This window comes from Nerophis lumbriciformis, linkage group LG09 (genome assembly GCF_033978685.3).
Source record: "Nerophis lumbriciformis linkage group LG09, RoL_Nlum_v2.1, whole genome shotgun sequence".
Lineage (NCBI taxonomy): Eukaryota > Metazoa > Chordata > Actinopteri > Syngnathiformes > Syngnathidae > Nerophis > Nerophis lumbriciformis.
The window spans coordinates 25,825,001-25,850,703 of NC_084556.2; the positions used below are offsets into that span (position 1 = coordinate 25,825,001).

At 37.7% G+C, this 25,703-nt stretch overlaps 1 protein-coding gene across 2 annotated transcripts in view; it reads left to right on the forward strand.

The window, feature by feature from the left end:
• Positions 1 to 25,703, forward strand: part of LOC133607456 (seizure protein 6 homolog) — a 260,081-nt gene that overhangs the window by 205,901 nt on the left and 28,477 nt on the right. For both annotated transcript variants that reach the window (XM_061962086.2, XM_061962087.1), the window contains exons 5-9: positions 1,351 to 1,536; positions 2,060 to 2,228; positions 7,275 to 7,441; positions 7,512 to 7,706; positions 16,750 to 16,888. In XM_061962086.2, coding sequence (XP_061818070.1) covers positions 1,351 to 1,536; positions 2,060 to 2,228; positions 7,275 to 7,441; positions 7,512 to 7,706; positions 16,750 to 16,888 — 856 coding nt within the window. The remainder of the gene's footprint in view (positions 1 to 1,350; positions 1,537 to 2,059; positions 2,229 to 7,274; positions 7,442 to 7,511; positions 7,707 to 16,749; positions 16,889 to 25,703) is intronic.

A 25,703-nucleotide genomic window follows, 5' to 3' on the forward strand; every position in this document is an offset into this window, starting at 1 on the left:
AAAGTCTGCCATTGTTAAATCCAATGTTTTCTTTTTTGTAGTTTCGACAAAATCGATAGATATATTGCCATTTAAATGAATGTTGGATTGTTACCCATCCTACGGAAGACAAACTTGCTGAGCACAGATGTACTTAAAATTTAGGAATAGAAATTGATATATCAATCAATCATTACACCCCTATTAAATATATATGTTCAGGGCAAAATTGGGGTCATAAGCAGAATCTTATTTTGAGGGCCCCCAGTACTAAATGTGTTTTTTGACAGCGCATGGTAATTTGTTTTAACGGTACATTGTTTTCTAAAAAGTGTGTGTTGTATTACAGTCGGTGATCAGGTCAATGCACAGAGCAGGTGCAAAAATAAGTGAAGAGACTGACTGGTGAGCTCCCTGGCATATTTCACTTCAAAATCCAATCGGATAAGACTTCAGATAAAACTGTTGGCAAGTTTTGAGCAAATGAATGACGTACGTTCAAGTAAAACATTTGAAAAATCTTCTTGGTTGACTTTCTAAAAATAAAATACTTTTTTAAGGTAATTCAAATATGACAAATTCGTAATAACCTGTGATTAACCATGATTAATCCAGATTCAAAAGTGTGATTAATTAATTAATTGTAATTTAAATAATAAAAGCACTAGATTTTCGTGAAAAATGAAAAATTTTACATAATGACAACAAAAAAGTTGCACATGATCCGAACACAAGCCGGACGGGGATTCCATCTGTATGTATCAGCCAAGCACTAACATTAAAAGTCCAAGATACATTTGCCATTATACACTGCAAAAAAAGAGCGGACAAAATATAAGATATAAAGACTCGATTTTAAGAAAAAAATAAAAACTAGTGAAATCCATGCAGGTAGGTAATTTTACTGCATAGGGCATCCTACTTACAATTTATCAACAAATAAGCAGAACTTTTAAGATAGAAATAAGTGGGTTTTTTTTCTAAAAACAAGCATTATTCAACTTGCAATTTCATCCACATTTAATTAAGCATTCTTGGGATGTTGCAAAATCTTCAAAAACAGATGTTCTATGTTGGGAAAATCAAAATATCTTTTTTTGAATTGTTCTTTTCTCAAGTTTAAACATGTTTGAACCAGAATAGACACTTTTATTATTCATGCTAAAATTAAGATGTATAGTCAATGACTAAAAATAAGTAAATAGGTCTTAAAACTTGAGAACTTTGTAAAAAATAAAATGTTAAATCTTGGCAAGTGGCAATTGAAATTTCATGTAACACAAGAGCTGTATTCAACGTCTAAGGTGAAAAAAAGAAAACATCACAAGAGCCAAACAATAACCCTGCATATTTGTGTTCTTCTCTTTTTAGCCTTTGTGCTGAGCTGTGTGTTTCCCAAAGAGCCTTCTGGGGGAGAAGTTTCCGTGACGCACCTCTACGCTGGCGGAGAAGCTTACTTCAACTGCTTCACTGGCTACAGGTTGAGAGGTCCCAAAACGCTCACCTGCCGCAACGCCACCACACCTTACTGGAGTGGAAAGGAGCCCCAGTGTGTGGGTGAGGGAACACGTAGCACATGAGAAGTCTAATACATGCTGCGGTTCTGTATTTTATTGTCACTTCAGCTGTTTTGCAATCTTCATATAGTTTCAATTCTCCTAAGAAAACATGATTTTGATGAAGCAGTATCCAAACCAACACGGCTTACTGTAAAATCCGCTGGCCAAAAGAATGTGTCTGCATGCGATTAGCTGCACAGACAGTTATTGTCTGGAGGCAGTTAGACCTGGCTGCCTTAATTAGACCTGGGCTGCATGAATATCCCCATCCTGCTGCTAAAAGCTCATTTACCACATCCAGTCTTACTCCAGGCCTGCGTACAGCTGCTCTGAACTGATAGCGTCACTGCTGCTGTCACTTTTTACAGGTCTCTCACACACACCCCTGCACCCATTAGACACAGGTGAAGCTTATAACGCAGACCAGTCACCATAGTCTGCTGGAAGTAGGCTACTGTATGCCCTAAAAAAACGGACTTCCAGTCGCTGCAATTACTGTCCTTTCTCATACCCTCGTACAGCGTCCTGTGGGGGAATGATAAAAAATGTCACCTATGGCCGCATTGTCTCGCCTGGATTTCCTGGCAACTACAGCAACAACCTGACATGCCACTGGGTCCTGGAGGCCCCCGAGGACCACCGGATACATATTCACTTTGAGAAAGTGGCGCTGGCAGAGGATGACGACAGGTGGTTAACACACACACACATACACATACACACGTACACTAGTTGGAATGAAAAACAAGTTGGCAGGTGGTTTATGCACGCCTTTAGCTACATCCCAGCAAGCTTTTCTTAGTAACACTATACAACTGCAGATAGACAATTAAAACCCTCATTATTAACAATTACTTTTATTATGTGACCCACTTTTAACGTTTTTGTTAGTAGTATGTAATTATGTTTAAAAAAAGATAGGGCACACTATAGTCATACTTGCCTACCCTCCCGGATTTTCCGGGAGACTCCCGAAATTCAGCGCCTCTCCCGAAAACCTCCCGGGACAAATTTTCTCCCGAAATTCAGGCGGAGCTGGAAGCCACGCCCCCTCCAGCTCCATGTGGACCTGAGTGACGTGTCAACAGCCTGTATTCATGTCCGCTTTCCCACAATATAAACAGCGTGCCTGCCCAAACACGTTATAACTGCAGAATGATCGAGGGCGAGTTCTTGGTTTCTTATGTGGGTTTATTGTTAGGCAGTTTCATTAACGTCCTCCCAGCGCGGTAACAACACACAACAACAGCAGTCATGTTTTATTCTACTGTAAAGCAGTTCGTCTGCCGTAAACAGCAATGTTGTTGTAATATATTGAGTTGGAGGCAATAACCAGGCGAGGTGATGAAGTACGTCTCTTTACTGTAGACTTCAGAACAGACTCACACACTTGAAGTCAGGTGCGCAACACCACGTAAATCGTTGGCCAACCAAAAAGTAACCCCAGTACGCTATAGCCAACATTCACCAGGAGATGGCAACAGACAAACATAGATCACTCTATTACATTCCTCCCCTTTTAGAAATGTAGAAGTTTCTCAAAATAAATAAACAACCCAACCAAAAAATGCAGCAGCTCAATTAAAAAACTGTACTTAAGCCACATTCTTTTTTTTTTTTTTAGTACTGAACTCTTAACCCTCATTTGTAAACAATAACATGCTTATTATACAAACAGTATTTGTACATCGTTAACACAGATTTTTATACTGTCTTCAGAGTTTCAGTTTTTTTGGTGGTACTCGAAACCTTTCTGGGTACCTGCAAAAGGGTGTTCAGCATGGTTAGAAAAATAGTGACAGAGAATAGAACAAGGATGGACAATTCAACCCTTAACTCAACAATGAGTAGATGAGTGTTATGTGTGTGTATATGTGTAAATAAATGAACACTGAAATTCAAGTATTTATTTTATTTATATATATATATATATATATATATATATATATATATATATATATATATATATATATATAGCTAGAATTCACTGAAAGTCAAGTATTTCTTATATATATATATATATATATATATATATGAAATACTTGACTTGGTGAATTCTAGCTGTAAATAAACTCCTTCCCTCTTAGCCACGCCCCCAACCACGCCCCGCCCCACCCCGACCACGCCCCCCCCCCCCCACTCCCTGAAATCGGAGGTCTCATGGTTGGCAAGTATGACGAAAGTCAAAACGTACAGGTCAATTTACAGGTGAAACTTGAATATCGGGCAAAAGTTCAAAATTAGATTTACAAGGTGAAACTAATGTGTGACAAGATATTTCAAGAATTCTGTTAATATAATGTTGATGATTTTGGCTTGTAGCCTATGAAAACCTCAAATTGGAATTTCAGAAAATGTTGTGTTTCCAGAAACTGTAAACCGTGATCATTGAAATAATAACAAATAAATGATTGACATGTGTCACTTTATATGTAATGAGTTTATAACAAGTATTAGTTTTACATTTGAAGTGGATTTTTTTAAATGAATGGTGTTTTATACGATATTGTGAAACTATGTCATAGTTTTTGCTAAACTGCTTAAGTCAAGGGTGTCAAACTCATTTTAGATGGGGGGCCACAAGGAAAAAAATATATTTCCAAGTGGGCCGGACTGGTGATATCACGGCACCATAACTTAAAAATAAAGACAACTTCAGATTGTTTTCTTTGTTTAAAAAGTAGGACAAGCACATTCTGAAAATGTACAAATCATAATGTTGTTGAGGTTTTTTTTACACTCAGACTTTTACACTTGCACTACATTCTATCTTTATTTGTCGTTATTTATACTTTCTGAATAAATGATGTGATAATGTTCATCAGTCAACTCATTGGTGTTAATTTTAAATGTATCAAGATAAAAAAATAATATCAAAATCAAATTACAGAATGTTATTTATGTAGTTTGCTCATTTTCCTCAACTGGTGCACTAACATCATGTGTATTTTTTTTTTTTTACATATATAGCATCATCTACTAAGATACAAAGATTTGCTATTGCGACATCTAGTGGACACATTTAGAACAGCTGTTTCTTTCATTCAAAAATTTCGGCTCAATTTTATACTTAACAAACTCATCCCGAGGGCCGGATAAAACCTGTTCGCGGGCCTGATCCGACCTGCGGGCCATACGTTTGACACCCCTGGCTTAAGTAGTAGGAGTAGTAAAAGTTCCACAGCAATGTTTGCAGAATGTAACTTCTATTTGTGACAAATATAGCTTTTTTTTTTTACATCTGTTATCTTAAACCATTATTGGTAACATATGCTAGCCGTTGGTGGTGTTCTTTATATTGTTTGTGTTATATTATTTGACATACATCGTATTTAAAGCTTTATGATGCTACAGCGTAGGTTTTATCCTGTTACAGCTTTTCGGCGGGGGCTGAGGTTAAGACGTGCAATTCTCAGTCAAAACACTAGTGGCAGTATTTTATCCTGAAAGGGAGCAACCACAGCTCTCCTTGACTAGCTAATTCCTGTGTAGTAGTAGTTAATCATGCTGACTAATTATTATATAAGTGCAGATTATATCGATGCTCACATTTGCATATTTCTTCGGTGTGACGCGCCTTAATTTGCTACAAACGAGAAATTATGTACAGTCGTCGCTCGTTTATCGCGGCTCAATTGCTTGACAGTCGCAGCAATGATTATTAGTCGTGTTCTTAGCGTCATTGTGCGTCCTTTGTTGTCATTCTACATCGCTCACAAGTTTTAACCAATGGAGTTGTGTTATTATTAGAAGGCTCCTGTGATAGTGTTTCTTCACCTGGCTCCTCGGTATTCAGGCATGCATTAATCTGTGTGTGTGATTGATGATGAGGGAGGTGTGTCATCAGGGCATGGTTTAAAGTCTGTAAAGCACTTTGTGTTGCATTTCTTTTTAAATAAAGTTTGATTTGATTTGATGTGATTAATGTCGAAGATAATAAAATGCATCCTTGAATAAACATAGTTCATCTCCACTTAGCTTTGCTGATAGCAGTCTTGTAAGCATATAGAATTGTGCCGAGTCCCATCGAGTCCTGTCTTTTGAGATCGCTTCTGTCAGAGGCTCACCAATGTAGACATGCGTTATTGATGAGGCGTGAGTTAAATGTTAGTGCAATGTGGTAGTCGCGGTGAAGATACAGTAGCTCCAAGATAACCCGCCGTGTTGTTGTTAGCTCTGTTTGTCTTTAACCCGGAAACAGAAGTGGTGAATATTTTTATCGATGCCATGTGATACAAATGTGTTCACATTTCACTTATTGATTGATTGATTGATTGAAACTTGTATTACTAGATTGTACAGTACAGTACATATTCCGTACAATTGACCACTAAATGGTAACACCCGAATAAGTTTTTCAACTTGTTTAAGTCGGGGTCCACGTAAATCAATTCATGGTACAAATATATACTCTCAGCATAATACAGTCATCACACAAGTTAATCATCAGAGTATATACATTGAATTATTTACTTTATTTACAATCCGGGGGGTGGAATATGGAGGGGGTTGGGGCGGGGGTGTTAGGTTTGGTTGATATCTGAGAAATGGACATTGAAACAGTGTAGGTCTGACTTTGTAAGATATGTACAGCGAGCAGTGAACATAGTGAGTTCAGAAAGCATAATAAAAAGTATATACATTTGATTATTTACATTTAATTATTTACAATCCGGGGAGGTGGGATGTGGAGGGGGGAGGGTGTTAGTCTAGGGTTGAGGTGGGATGTGGAGGGGGTAGGGTGTTAGTCAACATCGTAACATTTTGGTATGACAGCTGTAGCATAGTGAAGCCTTTACGCTAATGCTCATGAAGCTAGGAGCTAGTGATGGTAATGTTCAAGATGCTAGGAGGTAGTTATGCTCGGAGTTTGTGATGCTCATGACGCTAAAAGCTAGTGATGTTAATGCTCATGACGGTAAGAGCTAGTGATACTAAAGTTTGCGATGCCTAAAGCTAATTATGCTAATGCTCCTAATGCTAGGCGCTAGAGATGCTAATACTCATGACGCTAGGAGATAAACATGCTTAAACTCATGATGCTACAAGCTTGTGATTGTAATTCTCTTGATGTTATGAGCAAGTGATGCTAATTATCATGATGCTAAAAGCTACTGATGCTAATGATCACGACACTGGGAGCTAATCATGCTAATGCTGATGATGCTAAATGCTAGTCACATTGTATTGTGTTGTATTGTAAGCAGCCAGGACAGAGAAGTACATTAATTGTCAGGCAATAATTATCACCACTACCACCAATAAAATGGTCTGACTTCAAATTTCTCTACCAACACTTTGCTCAAATTCTGTTACCTTATCATTCAGGAACCACGCCACTGTTTTTGCTGTGTCTTTTTTTTTTTTTTATTACTTTGTTCAAGCTTCTGAAAAAAAGTATTGCTTTGGAGTGTGCGCTTGACAGCACTGACAGAGGTTTTCATGTAATAATTTAAATACATAACTTTTTTTTTTTTAAATGGAAGTGGCGTTTTTTTTTGTTTTTTTTATTCCCCGACATTAATTCAAAGTTGGGATTCTTTCATGCGGATGAAATAAAGGTCCTACAGAGAGCATCAAGAGGTTGGAAGGAGAAATGTCTTCCATCTCACACATGACCGTTTACCTCATCATTGCAGTTATTACAGCTCAGTCACTGTGCCCCACATCTTTTATGCATCTTTTAACACTCAATGGGTAACTTGCATCTCTTTTCATCATCAAATCTCTTTTTAGGCTGCTGATTAAGAATGGCAACCATATCGACTCCCCGCCTGTGTATGACTCCTATGAAGTGGAGTATTTGCCCATCGAGGGGGTGCTGAGCACAGGACGATATCTGTTTGTGGAGTTTACAACAGACGGCACGCTGACCTCCACCGGTGCCGCCATCAGATATGAAGGCAGGTTGATCTGCCAACAAAACAGCTGCGCTTCACAGGGTTGTGTCTTACGTTTTTTTGTTTTTTTCAGCTTTTGCAAAAGGAACGTGCTACCAGCCTTTTGTGAAGTACGGCAATTTCAGCAGCAGTGACTCAACCTATAGTGTGGGTGCTGTGGTGGAGTTCTCGTGCGACCCGGGTTACACGATGGAGCAAGGCTGTGTTGTCATCGAGTGTGTGGACGCTGAAAACGCTCAGTGGAACGAGACCGAGCCGGCCTGCAGGGGTGAGTTATCTGATGTGGCCTGTTTGACTCGTTCTTAGGTAATTCAATTAGATAAGAGCGAGCAAATGACCCAAGGCGTTCAATTGGTGCTTCATCATTGCATGCAAATCAAATGCAGCACTATTGACTCTTGCTGAACTACCTTTTGATTTAAAACAATATCCAAATAGTTAACTCACTTTGCTCTGAATTATTCAATAGCATAGTTTTGATTCCATTACACTATGTAGCACCCACTTCCAATGCTTTGCTGTCCACACGCATGACATGCTGACCTCACTGTTCGTTTTGCAACACAGCAAAATTGAGAAAAGCACTCTAGTAAAGCTCGGCCAGTGAAAATGAGAAAAGAAAAAAAATAATAATATAAGCCCCCTGGGTCACGGTCACGGGAAGTACAGTAGTAGTATGCAGTTTTATGTTCCTGTGTGTGAGCCTGCAAGTGTGATTCCCATGTTGTATTGATGTTTAATCTTCTACATATCATAATGAGAAATGTATGCATGTAGCCCACAGGGGGCATTGATAGTGAGGAACGGGTACCTTTCGTATTTTAATCAAAATGGTACGGATTCTGAATCGATACTCAACGATACCAATTTTTAGTAGTAGTGTGTGTTCATTACTTTACGTTCAATTCTATAGCAGACACACTTGGTTTGTTGACATGGGAAATTAAAACATTATCTTGAGCAGGGGTTCTTAACCTTGGGACCTAACTTTTCTACTACTTTTCACAGTTAAATATTACCACTAAATAAGTCATCTTACTCCTGATTTTAATCATATGTAATATTCATATCTAACCTACTAACAGTTTACAACCTTGTCTAATGATGTGAAACCATGTGTTAATCATAAAGATTATTGTTTATTTAACACAATAAATATTTGGCTTAAGTCAGGCTGATTAGAAAAGTAAGTATGAGCAAAATATACTGCATGAGAGGGAACTCATAAATGACTGACTAAAAATAAATTGACATACAATTATGTTGTGCTGAAATAAATAAATCAACTAAATTAATCTTGTATATGTTTCTTAACTAAACTGTTACGTTTGGGGGAAAGTCGTTTTTCCCAAGATGCGAAAGGAAATGCAGAAGTGGCTTGCAGGTACGATGAGACTTTAATTATCAATCAATGGCAAAACACAACCAGGGGACCTCTGGGACACTCACAAGAAAGTTAACTGAGTAAAGCTAACTGACATAACTTTAAGCATTGGCTAAAGCCAAACATAACATGTCGCCAACAGCGAACAATGAACTCGCAAAGGCAGGTAGGGTAACACAGGTATATAAAGCTCTATGATTAGCGATCAGGAGCAACTGAGTATCCTAATCACTAATCAGAGGCAGGGGTGAATCAATCAGTGCTCCTAGCAACTACACAGTAAACAAATGAAGGAGCACCAAAACGGAAATAGACAATAAACATAAGAATAATACAAAACTCAAAACCAAAGACATAACCCAGGCAACAGACCATGACATAAATTATCAATACAATTAAAGTGCAAATGAAAACACAGCTTTAGTCGTGAATTTTTGTGCTCAAAAAAACTTCTCTATGACTTTAGCTTCAGACTTACAGTATATTGTTAGTTTGAGATTGGCTTTACTGCCACAAGTGGTGGAAAAGTGTATCATAATTGAATACCACTGCGAACCATACGGACCACAGCTGAGGTGGTTTCTCATCATACAGTAGGGCGCCCGGTTGGTTAAGAAACACTGACCTAGAGGCAGTCTGACTGAGTATGCTCTGAGTGCTGCTTGAGTGCTTGTTTCCCCACCAAGTGTTTGAGCTGGCCGAGTGTACAACCGGACGGGATGTCACATGCAACAAAGGTATTGAATTCCGGCACCGTTTGATTTTACGTGAATCTATACCCGGTAGTACCAACGGACTTTGAGTTTGAGTTTGAGTTTGAGTTTATTTCGAACATGCAAGTATACAACATGATACATCACAATCTCCAGTTTCTCTTTTCAACATGTTCGAAAAGGAGTAGGAAGAAGCAAAGCTTATTTAATCCTACCCCTTTTCTTTTACATGACAGTTGCTAAAACTTTTGTTCACTTCCTGTTCTCAATTTATTCACAATATACTCCATAAGTAATCACAATAAAATAAGTAAATAAATAATAATTGGTGAAGTAAGTTACATTTCATATGTTGAGATAAGTAAGATTATTTTGTGAGTGAAAGAATGAAAGAATGGATGAGTTAAATAAATTCAGAATGTTTATCATGGTTCTTCTTCTTTGTACTTTGTAAACACTTTTAAGTTTGAAGAGTTTCTTGAAGTGGATCATATTAGTACATTGTTTGATTGCTTTGCTTAATCCATTCCATAATTTAATTCCACATACTGATATACTGAAGGTCTTAAGTGTTGTACGTGCATACAAATGTTTTAAATTACATTTCTCTCTAAGATTATATTTCTCCTCTTTTTTTGAGAAGAATTGTTGTATATTCTTGGGTAGCAGGTTATAGTTTGCTTTGTGTATAATTTTAGCTGTTTGCAAATTCACTATGTCGTAGAATTTCAGAATCTTTGATTCAATAAATAAAGGATTTGTGTGTTCTCTATATCCAACATTATGTATTATTCTAACTGATCTTTTTTGTAACACCGTTAATGAATGAAGTGTACTTTTGTAATTATTTCCCCATATTTCTGCACAATAACTCAGATATGGTAACACTAGTGAGCAGTAGAGAATATGAAGTGATTTTTTGTCTAGAACATGTTTTGCTTTATTCATTATTGACGTGTTTCTTGCTACTTTATGTTGTATATTTTTTACGTGAGATTTCCAGTTCAATTTATCATCAATCATTATACCTAGAAATTTGGTTTCATTTACTCTTTCAATTTCTATTCCGTCTATTTGTATTTGTGTTTGACTTTCTCTTCTACTGTTACCAAATAGCATTATTTTAGTTTTACTGAGATTCAACGATAGTCTGTTTTTGTCAAACCATCTTTTTAATTTGTTCATTTCTTCTGTTATTATTTGTAGTATCTTCTGTGTATTCTCTCCTGAACAAAACGCTGTTGTATCATCCGCAAATAATACTAACTTTAAATCTTTTGTAACTTTACAAATGTCATTTATATATAGATTGAATAATTTAGGTCCTAGTATTGATCCCTGAGGTACACCACAGGATATATTTAGCGTTGTAGAGGTGTGTTCGCCTACCTTCACGTATTGTTTCCTGTTCATTAGATAACTTCTTATCCAGTTTAAGACTAACCCTCTGATGCCATATCGTTCTAGTTTTTTGATTAAAATATTGTGATTAATTGTGTCAAATGCTTTAGTTAGATCCATAAAAACTGCTGCCGCACATTTTTTATTATCTATAGCATTGGTAATTTCTTCTGTAATTTCAATTAAAGCCATCGAAGTTGAAACATTAGCTCTGTATCCATATTGATTTTCTTCGAGTATTCTATTTTTATTTATGAAACTCTCTAATCTGTTATTGAACAGTTTTTCAATGATTTTAGAAAATTGTGGAAGTAAGGAAACAGGTCTATAGTTTGTAAATTGATGTTTGTCGCCAGTCTTGTAAATTGGTGCAACTTTAGCTATTTTCATTTTGTTTGGAAATGTACCTGTTTGAAATGATAGGTTACTAATATACATTAATGGTCCTGAAATCTCTTCAATAACCTTTTTTATCGTTTCCATATCAATTTCATTACAATCAGTTGAAGTCTTGGATTTACATTTTTTCACGATTGTAACTATTTCCTCCTGTGTCACATTACTGAGGAACATGGAGTTGGGATTTCGCTCTATGGTATCATTATAGTCCTCAATTGAAACTGGGTCTGGAATCCTTTCTTCCAATTTTGGTCCAATATTTACAAAATAATTATTGAAGCTTTCAACTACTTCCTTTATGTTGTCATTTTTTTTATTTCCGTCTAAGAAGTATTGAGGGTAGTCCCTCTTAGTGCCATTTTTAATAATGCTATTGAGGATGCCCCATGTTGCTCTCATATTAGTTTTGTTCTTGTCCAATAATTCACTGTAATATTCTTTTCTACATAATCGTAGTATGTATGTTAACTTGTTTTTATACTTTTTGTACTTAATTTCTGCCTCTGTAGTTCTTTGTGCTATAAATTTCCTATATAGTGTATTCTTCTTCTTACAAGCATTTTTTAATCCTTTTGTCATCCATGGTTGATTATTCTTTCTCTGCTTATTACTGAGTTGTATCCATGGACAATGTTTGTTATAAAGTATTATGAACTTGTTTAAGAAATGTTCATATGCTTCATCAACCTCATTTTCATTGTACACATTGTCCCAATCTTGCTTTTGTAGCTCAATTTTGAAAGCAATCATCCTCTTCTCTGTGCAGTCTTCGAAATGTCCTTTTGTCTTCCATATTCTTCTTGTAGTTTCCATCATATATTATAAAAACTGGCAGATGATCACTAACATCGGTTATAAGTAGACCACTTGTAGTGTTATTATCAAAATCATTGGTAAAAATATTATCAATAAGCGTGGCACAGTGTCCTGTAATTCTGCTTGGCTTTGTGATATTAGGATATAAACTGATGCTGTACATTGTATCAATGAAGTCATCAATAGACTTTTGCTTGTTAGGGTTCAATAAGTCAATATTAAAGTCACCACATAGGAAAATTATTCTTTGCCCATTGTCCATGTAAGTAGCCTTGATCCATTCTTCAAATGTTTCTATACTTGACTTAGGTGATCTATATATACAACTGATGAATATGTTTTTGCTTTTTTCCTGACATATTTCAATTGTTATACATTCTAAAATATTATCTATAGCAAATGACATGTTTTTTACCACTTTGTAGTTCAGGTTCTTCATCACGTACACAGCTACTCCTCCTCCATTTTTGTTGTTTCTGTTGATGTAGTTTAGTTCATATCCATCCAGATCAAAATCTATTCCTTTTTTATCATCAATCCATGTTTCCGTGACAGCAATGACTTTGAAGGGTTCGTTGATGTTTTCCAAAAAGTTCTTAATATTGTTGTAGTTTGCATACAAGCTTCTGCTATTAAAATGAATAATTGACAATTTGTTATCACATTTAATGTTGCTGTTATATTGATCATCTGTATAATAAAAACAATTATTACTGAAGTGGGAGAAAAAATTTGTATCTGGATCTATATCATTTTCCAAATCCTGGTTTTTATGATCTTTGTTGCAGAAATTTTTTAGTTCCATGTTTTCTTGTTCAACAATCTTTGATGTTGTTTCAATAATCTCTATAAGTGTAGGTGGATGCAATCCTGAATCTAGGTCCTCTTGTTTAGTCGTTCCTTGGAACATAGTAGTGTTGATGCTGAATTTAGGTGCTTGTTTTCTGTCAGAGTTCATTATCATCGTTGTTGTGGAAGCTGTGTAAACTTTAAAAATTGTCCAGGTCCTTGATGTCTTGGACAGCAAGTACTCTTGCTTCTGGACCTCCATTCAGCTTGATGTAGATTTTACAGTTGGCGCTCCAAGTTCCCTGGATTTTTCCCTGCTTTCTCAAGTCGCGTGCTTTCTTGGCAATTCCAGCATTACGTTTTGTGAGATGCTCATTCATGTACACATTTGTTCCCTTCAGCTTCTTTCCCTGTCTCAGCAATGCCATTTTAGATTTTCTGTTTACAAGTTTCACGAGCACGACTGGAGTGGCGTTGTTGTTTCTTCCGTTCAGTGGGATGCATGTTTCGATGGTATTAATGTCAATTTCAATTTCTTTTGATTGCAGAAAGTTGACCACTTGCTGTTCTGCTGAGACCATATCCATTTCATCTGGTTCACCTTCATTATTCACAGCTTTCGCATAGGATCTTGGTTTAATTCGGTGCCCTGTCACGATGATATCATTCATCCGTTTATCCTGATCCATTCCATCTATGATATTCTTCAGCATGTTGTTGTCTTCTTGAAGGATCTTTATTTGTTTGCCCATTTCAGTGGCTTCATTATTTCTGATGGTTTTGTGAGATTGCAGACTTTCTATACATTGCTGCAGACTTTTCACATCTTGTCTGTATTCTTCTTTCATTTCTTTCATTTCTTCTTTCCATCCCTGCTGCAGACTTTTCACATCTTGTCTGTGTTCTTCTTTCATTTCTTTCATTTCTTCTTTCCATCCCTCCATCATGTACTTCCATTCTTCTTTCATTTCTTCTTTAAAATCATGGAGTATTTTTTGTATCCATTCTTGCATCCCATCATGTCCTGTGTCCAGCCTCAAATCTTGTTCAGTCTTTCCTCTACCTTTTTTCATCGCGGCAGTCGATGACGTCAGTGCCTCTTATGTCTTAGCGGCAGTTACTTCTTTAGCAACTTGCGGTACTTTTCACTTGTTTTTTCAACAATTTCGTACCTTGCGCCGTTCAGAGATCAATTTTGGGTGTCAGCCTGTCAACTTATATCACTCTGCGACGTCGGAATCACTTTAAAACAGCTGTAAACTCGCCGTAGCTTTCGGTTGCCAGGCAACCGCTTTGAACTGCGGCAAGGCGCCGTTGGCTTGAGGCTAACGGCTCTTCCAACTCGCCTTATTTCAGCGTTTCTGTGCCTCTCAACTGACCAATATCAGATCGAAGATGCCAGGTGACTCTCCTGTGGCTGTGATCACAAATCAGTGGTCAAAATCTTCAGATTTAACAAAAACTCCGGTAGCAGAATCGGAGCCTTTTTCTTTTGCGTCCTTTCTCATTGACAGGAAGTGACGCAATAAGTGACTTTGATCTGTGCCTTTAAAAATATCAAATTCGGAACACATCCCTGCAAATAGTGTAGTTGTACATATTGCACAGCCAGCTTGATTCCTAGCCAGTGTTCTAACACCCAACCATTGGAGCTCTCCAGTGCCAGTCCCAAGCTTGGATGAATGGGAGGGGCATGTCAGGAAGGGCATCTGGTGTGATCAATGTAGCCAAATAAATCATGTGACCAGCCTGCTGGCGTGACTGCTGGTTTGAGAAGAGAAAATATCCCAAGATATGATAAGCTCACCAGACCCTAATTAGGCAATCATGCAGCATCTATAACAAACTACATTGCTTCTATATTGCGAAATATTGCATCCTCTTGCAGTAATAATTTAATAATTATAATAATACATTTAATTTGGTATAGCGATTTTCAGAGTACTCAAACGCTTTACAGGATAAAAAATTAAAATATAAAACAGTTCAAAGTAAGAATATAAAATACAGGAAATGAGTTACAAGGGCTCCTATTTTGTCTGCTGATGTGTGCTGTAACATATCACGTAATTTCCAGTTGTAATATTTTCTCAAAACTGTTATTAATCTACTTGCTAATTTGCTGTTGATATCTGGTTACTGTCTTCTGTAACATGGTTCTAGCTACACCTCTGTTAAAATGTAATAAGCACTTATTCTTCTATTGTTTGGATACTTCACATTAGTTTTGGCTGATACTACAAATTTGGGTATTAGTGAGGTGAAGTGAATTATATTCATATAGCGCTTTTCTCTCGAGACTCAAAGCACATTTAGGCCCATTTAAACCAGTGTGGGTGGCACTGGGAGCAGGTGGGTAAAGTGTCATGCCCAAGCAGACAACGGCAGTGACTCGGATGGCGGGAAGCAGGGATCAAACCTGGAACACTCAAGTTGCTGGCACGGTCGCTTTACCAACCTCGCCACGGCGCCCAAGTTAATCCAATATCAAGTAGTTACAGGGGCAGTATTGGTCATAGCAATGTTCATATTTAAAATTGTTCAGTATAATAAAATGATTACATTTTTGATCACTACTGTAATCCGACAAAAAAACAGAATGGCGGTGTAACAATATCAAATAATATTAAAATGATTTCTTCTATCCCGTTTATTGCATTTAGCATTTATGATAAAGTCCATAGTGTAAAATATCTTGAAAAAAAGCAAAAAGTACTATCTGCTCTTATTTCCTGATGTAAACAATAACAAAAACAACACAAAATGATTTTGTGGTAATAAAAAATATTGGTCTAATTATTGTAGTATCGATTATGTACTGATACTATACCTGGTATCGTTATTGTTAATACAGTATTTGTATCGATACGCTCACCCCTGTTTACGTTCAAGAGCTCCAGCTTAGAGGTTAGCTATGCTTTTTTTGTATCTTCCTATGATGGTTAATATAGCATGTTAATAGCTATTCCTCGTCCTCCAGCAATCATGATACTAGTGAGAAATGCAGTTTATCTGCTGCCATGGAGGCAAGGATTAGCGAGTTAGAATCAATCAATCAATCAATCAATCAATGTTTATTTATATAGCCCTAAATCACAAGTGTCTCAAAGGGCTGCACAAGCCACAACGACATCCGCGGTACAGAGCCCACATAATGGCAAGGAAAAACTCACCCCAGTGGGACGTCGATGTGAATGACTATGAGAAACCTTGGAGAGGACCGCATATGTGGGTAACCCCCCCGCCGCCCCTCTAGGGGAGACCAAATGCAATGGATGTCGAGTGGTTCTGACATAATATTGTGAGAGTCCAGTCCATAGTGGATCCAACATAATAGTAAGAGTCCAGTCCATAGTGGGGCCAGCAGGAAACCATCCCGAGCGGAGACGGGTCAGCAGCGCAGAAATGTTCCCAACCGATGCACAGGCGAGCGGTCCACCCCGGGTCCCGACTCTGGACAGCCAGCACTTCATCCATGGCCACCGGACCTGTGTGTCTCCCCCTCCACAAGGGAGAGGGGAGACAAGCTGCACTGGAGGGACATTAGCTGCCCTTTCGCTATCAAGGACACTACATTGCGTCAAGGATGCATTACTTCGCTTGTCGCTGTCAAATTTGTGGAACACAGATAGAATCTGTCGCAACATGCATTATCACACGATTAGAAACACTATCGCGATCCAAATTTGTATCATTAATATCATATATTGTCTCTATTGGGCAAGTCTACTTCTTGAGTTGGCATTCTTTTAGTATGTTTTATATCATATGGTTTTATATGATTTTGTGGGTGTGTCTTTGTGTTGCAGCTGTTTGCAGCGGGGAGATCACAGACTCTGCCGGTGTGGTGTTGTCTCCTAACTGGCCGGAGGCCTACGACAAGGGCCAGGACTGCATCTGGGGCGTCCATGTGGAAGAGGACAAGAGGATCATGCTCGATATCCAAGTGTAAGAGGCTGCACTCAGGTGTACGAACAAAAAGTCACACAGAGGTCGCGGGGGGCCACGCCGACCTCCAGACATTAGACACAGCGTCTTCAGACACAGACACATGCGATCTCTTCCGCTTCGGTGTTTTTCCTTCCACCCTCACTCACATCGACACACCATGACAGGCACATGGGGAAGTGTTTCTACAGTTGCAGCCGCTAATTAGACTTTTTTCAGCCTCTGCATTACGCATTCCGCCATGCTTCCAGCTCGCTCTCTGACCAGATTAGCCAGTAAGCCTCCCCACTCTCACTTCCCTGGTGAGTCTCACAGTTGGCTTTGAAATGAATATGCTCTGGCAGTGAACTACCCTGAGCCACTTATCCAGCCCTCCCAACTGGAACTCAACACACATGCACACAGATGTCAACATTAGACACGCACACATTGATTCCCCTTCACCTATTACTCTTACACTAACGTCCCCTCCAACACACACAGTCTCCCTGCGTTAAGTTTCCACTTCAAGTGCTTAAAGACCACTTTGGACAACACTTACATTTTTTCTGGCACTCCAAAGAAGGATGAAAAATTGGTGGTTTGTCAGAATCATTTTTTTGCCAAATGTGGCAAAGATATTGTATAAGTGATGGTGTTATTGCCTGCAGCACTTGCACACAAGAGGGCACAGTGAGGTCGAATTGAAACCGGCATGAAAGCTGCCGGAGGGTGTAGAAAAATGGCAGACAATCTGTAGGAGAGGCTTTTGTTTATTATCGGTCTTGGTAGTTGTTTGTGCATTTAGGAACACTTCCACATTGTGTAGACTTTATCCATATAGTCTTGCAAAAATATTATAAAGACTGTGGTTAGCATGTTCTCCCCCTTGCGTGTGTAAATTCCCACCGGGTACTGCACATTAGTTGAGTTAGTATTGAGCAGAGGTGGGTAGTAACGCGCTACATTTACTCCGTTACATCTACTTGAGTAACTTTTGGGATAAATTGTACTTCTAAGAGTAGTTTTAATGCAACTTACTTTTACTTTTACTTGAGTATATTTATAGAGAAGAAACGCTACTTTTACTCCGCTACTTTTATCTACATTCAGCTCGCTACTCGCTACTAATTTTTATCGATCTGTTAATGCACGCTTTGTTTGTTTTGGTCTGTCAGACAGACCTTCAAAATGCCTGCGTTACTGGTGACGTTTCACTCCGTTCCACCAATCAGATGCAGTCACTGGTGACGTTAGACCAATCAAACAGAGCCAGGCGGTCACATGACCTGACTTAAACAAGTGTAAAAACTTATTGGGGTGTTACCATTTAGTGGTCAATTGTACGGAATATATACTGTGCTGTGCAATCTACTAATAAAAGTTTCAATCAATCAATCAAAAGTGTGAAGGAAAAAAGACACTTTTTTATTTCAAACGTACATCCCGTCACAAGCCTAAAGACTGACTGCACAGTTCCTGTCTTCACAATAAAAGTGCCGCTCCATCGCGCCTGCGCTTTCAAAATAAGAGTCTCCGAAAGCCAGCGCAAACAAGCTAGCAAGCTACGGAATTTGCCGCCAATGTATTTCTTGTAAAGTGTGTGAAAACGAATATGGAAGCTGGACAAATAAGATACCAAAAACCAACCACTTTCATGTGGTATTAGACAGAAATGAGGAACTTTTTTTCTCCTGCATTTGAAAACGTGGACGTTATCATCACTGCTGTCTGATTACAATCAATGCAAGTCATCAGAATCAGGTAATACACCAACTTATATTCTTGTCAACATGAAAGAAAGGAATCTATATGTGTTAAACATGCATGTATATTCATTAAAACACCTTTAACATGTAAACAAAAACGGCAAAATAAATAAATATAAATGATATACTGTATATATCAATGTATGTGTATATATGTATATATATATATATATATATATATATATATATATATATATATATATATATATATATATATATATATATATATATATATATATATATATATGATATGTGTATGTTACTCATCAGTTACTCAGTACTTGAGTAGTTTTTTCACAACATACTTTTTACTTTTACTGAAGTAAATATTTGGGTGACTACTCATTACTTTTACTTGAGTAATAAATCTCTAAAGTAACAGTACTCTTACTTGAGTACAATTTCTGGCTACTCTACCCACCTCTGGTATTGAGCTATGGTTAACGTTAGGTTAACCTTTTACAAACTGACTACAAAAGGCAAAAAAGTACCAGAAGTGTTTATTTTGTTCAAATTTGACTTCTCTCAAATTTGGCAAGTGTGTCACTGAGTATCATTAACTACATCTACACATAAACTATCACAACAGAAGTATACACGTCACAAAATAAAAATTTCTTAATTTTATCCTGTGCGGTAAATTAAGTAAGCTTTCTTTGTTTTCTGTTTTTTTTATAACCTATCCTGTCCAGCCACATGGGTCAATAAGACTGTTGATGCCGCTTGTAACAGTGAATAATGCATCAACATAAATGTATAAGCAGTGACGTGCGGTGAGGTTGATGGCTGATGAGGCACTGACTTCATCACGGTCAGATTTACAAACATATGAACCCTAAAGAGTATCTTATTCACCATTTGATTGGCAGCAGTTAATGGCTTATGTTTAAAAGTTCATACCAGCATTCTTCCCTGCTTGGCACTCAGCATCAAGGGTTGGAATTGGGGGTTAAATCACAAAAAATTATTCCCGGGCGCGGCGCCGCTGCTGCCCACTGCTCTCCTCACCTCCCACGGGGTGATCAAGGGGATGGGTCAAATGCAGAGGACAAATGTCACCACACCTCGTGTGTGTGACAATCATTGGTACTTTAACTTAACTTTAACTTTACACATACAAACTGTAGCACACAAAAAAGCACATTTAATTAAAAAAACGTTATTATGGTCGTACCTTTACTTATAAATGAAGTCCATGCGCCGCTCATTATGACCAAAAGCATCGATAACTTGTTTATAGAAGTCTTCCTTATCTTTCTTCAGTTTTAAAAGTCTCTCTGTCTCGATGGAGATCTTCCTTTAATTATTACCTCCTGCTTCGATTGAAAGTCCAGTTTAGAAAACTGTTTTATTTTAGATATGTAATCCTCCATGTTAAAAGTCCAGGCGAAAGGAAAAAATAAACGATCGCTAACTGTTATTGCTTGTTGTCACTTATTCTGCAGCCGAGTAGTCGCAGAAATGATCTCTGGGATCACTCGCGTCCTCTACCACCAGGAGGCGGGATTACTGCGAGCCTCAGCCAGTGCGTCTTCGCAGCAGTTTTATGATTGCTCAGCACAAGAAATACGTTACACACATACAGTTGTTGACAAAATACACTGTACATTATATACCTCAGCTAACTAAACTATGGAAATGTATAATAAAATTCATATAGCAATACAGTCTCACTGCACAGCAGGCCAGCAGTTAGCCGAGTTAGTGCGCAATCCATGGTGAGTCTCAACTGGCTGCTGATCACCGCAAGTCTCTTCTCAGTATTTGAACGGCAAATGTGAAAATTCAGCGATTTTGAATAAAAACTATCTAAAACTGGTGAAGTTAAATGGAAAATAACTTTATAGTATAATCACTGGATACATACAACAATTTCATTAAATTTTTTTCTCTTTACTTTTTTTTTCTTTCCATGATGGCACGTGAGGCCCCGCCTCACCTGCCTCCCCTGACTGCACGTCACTGTGTATAAGTATTCTCCTCATGATATTATTAAACAATTGCCTAGTGCTGCTCACACTGGTATATGAATGTTTGGTGGCGGTTAGAGGGGCCGTATAGACGCAAATTGGCAGGCACGCACCCATCAGTCTAATCCAGGCCAGCTGTGGCTTTAAATGTAGCTTACCACCATCAAGTGTGAATGTGGAGTGAATGAAAGATGAGTTCGCAGTACTTTGTGAAGCGCTTTGAGTGTCTAGAATTTTTGGTTTTCTGGAAGTATAATCCATTTCTAGAAAATCTATTATTAGAATTATTATGTATTTTATTATTATATATTTTTTACATATATATATAAAAAAAAACAACTGTCAGTTTAGTTTCTAGAATATTACCATACATACTACTGTGGTTTTTATAGCATATTACTGTAAATTAGAAAAAGCGGTACCCACTGGTTTTTTACAGCAACATTCTGGCAACTGAGTTATCAGTTTTTTACCGAAAAATCTATGGTTGTTGTTTTTACAGTGTATTACTGTAAAGAGAAAAACGGAATGACAGTTTTTTAAGGCAACATTCTGGTGACTCGGCTGCCATGTTTTTTACCATATAATCTTACGTTGTTGTTTTTACTTTGTATTACTGTAAATGGAAAAACAGTACTATTTGTTTTACTGTAAAATTCTGGCAACTGCAAAACCGCAAAATCATTGTCATTTTTACAGTTGAGTTTGACACCTGTGATGTAGCTCAATCATACAATCAATCAAAGTTTATTTATAAAGCCCTTAATCACCGCTTTGTCAAAGGGCTCCACAAACTCACAACGACATCGTCTGATTTAAACCCACATTTTGGCAAGGAAAAACTCCAAAGACCTTAGTTGAGTTACAGGAAGAAACCTTGAGAAGGGACCGCAGAAGTAAGGACCCCCCTTTCATTTGCAATGGATGTCAAGGGGGGATAAGATGCCTAGCCTGTATTTGCTGTACAGACTTACTTTACAAAAATATAATTACTGTTTGGCGCATCAGGAGAAGATAGAAAGAAGAAAAAATATGACAGACGGGGTAAATTGTCGAACAAAAAGGGGACAAAACAACAACACAACTACAGTATCTCTAAATATGGTACCAGCAGACCCGGCTGCAGAAAAAAAAGGGGCATTACATTTTTTCAGAGACCCCTGCCAAAAATAGTTTTTCGCCGTGGAAGCACGCACGCTTGTTAAAGCTGCACTGCCGCGGCTTCGTCTGTGAAAGACTGATTACTACTTGTAAAACAAACACTTTGTATTCATGGTTATCGTAAGGATATGTGTTTGAAATTATACAAGCCTTTATTTATCGTGTCCGATAAATGAAGCAATTGGCCATTTCGATGGTATTAATGTTATTGTAAAGGATTGTTGTTATTTCGATGTTGATGTGCTAAAAAACTATTTCTTGTTTAAATGCAACATACAATATTAACTGCTCTTTGTTAAAGCACATAATAAATATTAAGACAATTTTTTGATGTATTCATTAAGTTCATGTATTGTTGGTTGCCAAAAAGGGATTCAAAGTAATATTTTGATATTGACACATGTCATCTGTGCATACATTATTAGAATAACCTTGGAAGATGTACAGTTGAGATGTGTCAATATCAAAAATATTATTTTAAATCACTCAGTTGTCGTTTGGGGTTGATTTCAGCTTTTTAAAGGGTACTTCAAAACATAAACAGTACGGTTTGTACTTCATTATTATATATGTAACTCTCTTAAATAAATGTATCCAAATACTTTAATATTTACTATGTGCATGAACAAGGAACAGTTAATGTTGTGTGTAGCTTCTAAACAAGAAAGAGGTTTTAGCACAATAACTTTTAACTTATTTAAAACACACATTTTTACAATAATCACGGGTATAAGTGTTTGTCTTATATGTAATCAGTTGAGGACAGACAAAGCCACAAACCGGTACGCACTCCTACGGCGCGGTGGCGGGAATCAATTGTTGGCACAACAACAAAAGCAGCAAATAACGGATTTAACTTACAGTTGTGTCAATGTCATGATCAATGACACCTACTGATGGCATCATAGCAGTAAAAAGGAAATATATATATATATATATATATACCGCGACCCCGAAGGGAATAAGCGGTAGAAAATGGATGGATGGATGGATATATATTTGTATACATGTAAATGCAAAACTATTATTTTGATCACGTAATTGCATGTTTTTGGCCTATGACTACTTCTGAACTGATATGGTTAACAAAATGAGCAAAAATGAAAGAAAGAAAAAAAGAATATCCACTTCCAGACTTCCTGCTTTTCCATCTCCTTTTCCATAGACGCCATACGCCTGTGTTTCCCCAATGCTCTTTCAGCATTTCTTTAAAACAACCAGTAGATTTTGCTCGTTTTTGATCTGCTCTTCTTTCCTTCATTTTTTCCGCAGTCTTTTACATTTTCTTCATCCTGCAACAATGCATGTGGCAGACGTATTTTTTAATTCATTCAAATTATGCGCAAAAATAATATGTTTTGGGAAGAAGATGCTAGCAAAAACATACTACGCAATTTGAAACTGCTTCCAGTCTTCTGTAGGCCCGCCCACATTTCGGAGCTAAAAGTGGACATTCCAAAATGTGCTGGAAAAGGTTAGAAAACAAGCCTTAAATCACAACTGTGTCTATTTGTGGGGGGATTTTACCTATAGACTTTTTTTTTTTTTTAATAAGTGCCATTGTTGTCATGCTTAGAGGGGCCATGTAATACTATCATTTATATGGGATGATATTTAGTCAACCAGTTCATCTTGAAGGGAGGGAGGTTTAAAAGGAAACAAGTTGGGTTTTCAATGTATAAGTGCCTTTTACAAGATGTCCTTCTGGTGTTTTGATGCAGCCTCATCAAAATGTGCCCTTTAAGTGGCGGTTTAGCCAGCTGTGGTTTATCTCAAGGTTGGCCATGCAAGAGCTTTGCAGCCTCTGCTTATCTTTACAATGGGTTAAAATTAGAGGGTTACATTTTATGTCAAATAATCTGTTTGTTTACTCTTGTCACACATATTGACGTGACAAAAGGCTCTTGTGGATGAGTGCAGTCTCATTAAAAAGAGAGAGAAAAAAGGTGTGCCAACACTTCCCCCACATTAATGAGAACATTTTCCATATTATCATTCATCACTGTGCCTGTGCTGGAAATGACAGAGGAGCGGCGTGCATAATGAGGACTGATTAATTTAGGCCAAACAGGAGGGCTGGCTCCTGGCTAATTAGCATGGCGGCAGAGAGAGCTTGCAGCTGATATCTCCACCTGCACCACACAGCAGTTGAGGGTTTAAGAAAATGTTGTACAATATTACACAATGGGGAAATCTGTTGAGAGTTTTTGATTACATTACATACAGTATTGAGTTTAGAGAGCCCTCTAGTGGAGGTTGTCACCATTACACCCTTACTTGCAAGCTGCTGGAGTTTCATTTGGTTGTCAAATATGAGAAGAAATTACTGCTTCGCCTATTAGACGCATGACACTGAAAGCAATTTAGATTCTAAGTGTTCTGGATAATGTTTTCGACTTGACAGGTTTCAAAAGCATGTGGAAAGTATAGAGACCTGATGCCACTGTTATGCCAAACAAGCAAACACATTTTCTTTTTCGAGCAAACGCACAACATTGGAGATAGAATGAAAGTATTTTAGAAAAGCTTTTCCCCTTGTGAGAGAAAATTGCTATTTTCATGAGTAGAAGGGAGAACATGAAATGAGCCTGGAGGCGTGACAGTCAAGTCAATGCCATGTTGCTGTCAAGAGGCCAGTTTTTTCTCGTAGTTTTTATCCATTGATGGGCGGTAAGTCTTGACTGAACCGCCTCGCTTGTGTCTGTGTTGTTTGAGAAGTGTAAAACCAAAGCAAGGTGCATGTTTTGTCTGACTTAGAAGTATTTGGGTGGCAATTTAAGAGGCCCAACAGAAGGGACGTTTATAGACGCTCTTTACCTTTGTTACTTTTGTCAAATATCCGACTAAAATGTTTGGGCAGATGAAAGGCAGCAGTGTTTCTTTTTTGTACAATAAATTGTATTGACCGGTGTCTCGTAAAGAAAAAGAAAAAGCAACAGCAACATTTCAAAACTATAAAACAAGTAGTTTATTCAAACAAATAGTTATTTGTGATCTTAAGATTTATACAAGCAAACCATCAGGTGGCACCAAATGACTTTTGTTGCCGTCACTCACACACACACACACACACACACACACACACACACACACACACACACACACACACACACACATATATACAGAGTGGTGACCTGGGGCGATGCAGCTGTGACCGATGAAAAAAAGTGTCTCAGCAGAATTGGTATGATGCTAATTTGAATGTAACGTCAGAAGTCAAACAACTGACAAGCCGCTAGGAAACATACTATACTTTCGGGGCTATTGAGCGCACTGTTATATAAGCCGTACCCACCAAATTTTAAAAGAAAACAATATTTTTACATATATTAGCCGCACCGGACCATAAGTCACAGATATATATGTGTATGAAAGATTTTGGAAATGTTTATATGCATACCTTAATTGTTTCAAAACGACTGATCAGACAAAACAGAAGTTATCGTCATGGACCCACTGGCTGCATATGCTAGCTCTTCAATGAGCTAAACAGACTCAATAACTCAACGGTGACGTTTTGGTGAATTTACAAAACTGAAACAATACAAAAATAATTCCATTGTAACCTACTAATACTAACACAGACACTTAGCAAAGTTGCTAATGCTAGTGACGCTAGATTGATTACATTAAGATAGCACGTATTAATTTGCATGAAAACACTCCGAGAGACATCACACTTGGAACAGTTTAGTGGTTTGTTTTAGTTATATTGTGAAACTTTCGAACGTTGCTTGGAGTGATGAATGAAGAATCATTTCAAGCAGAAACACTATCCACGAATCGTAGACGAAACACAATATACTTCCGGTTCAAGGCACAAAATAGGAAGCACATTTTCAGCCTGAAGCACCTGCAGTGAGCGAACTCATCCCAAAAAGGTGGTGCCACAGCACAAACAATAACACACCTTTTCAGTGTCTCTGTCCGTGTTGA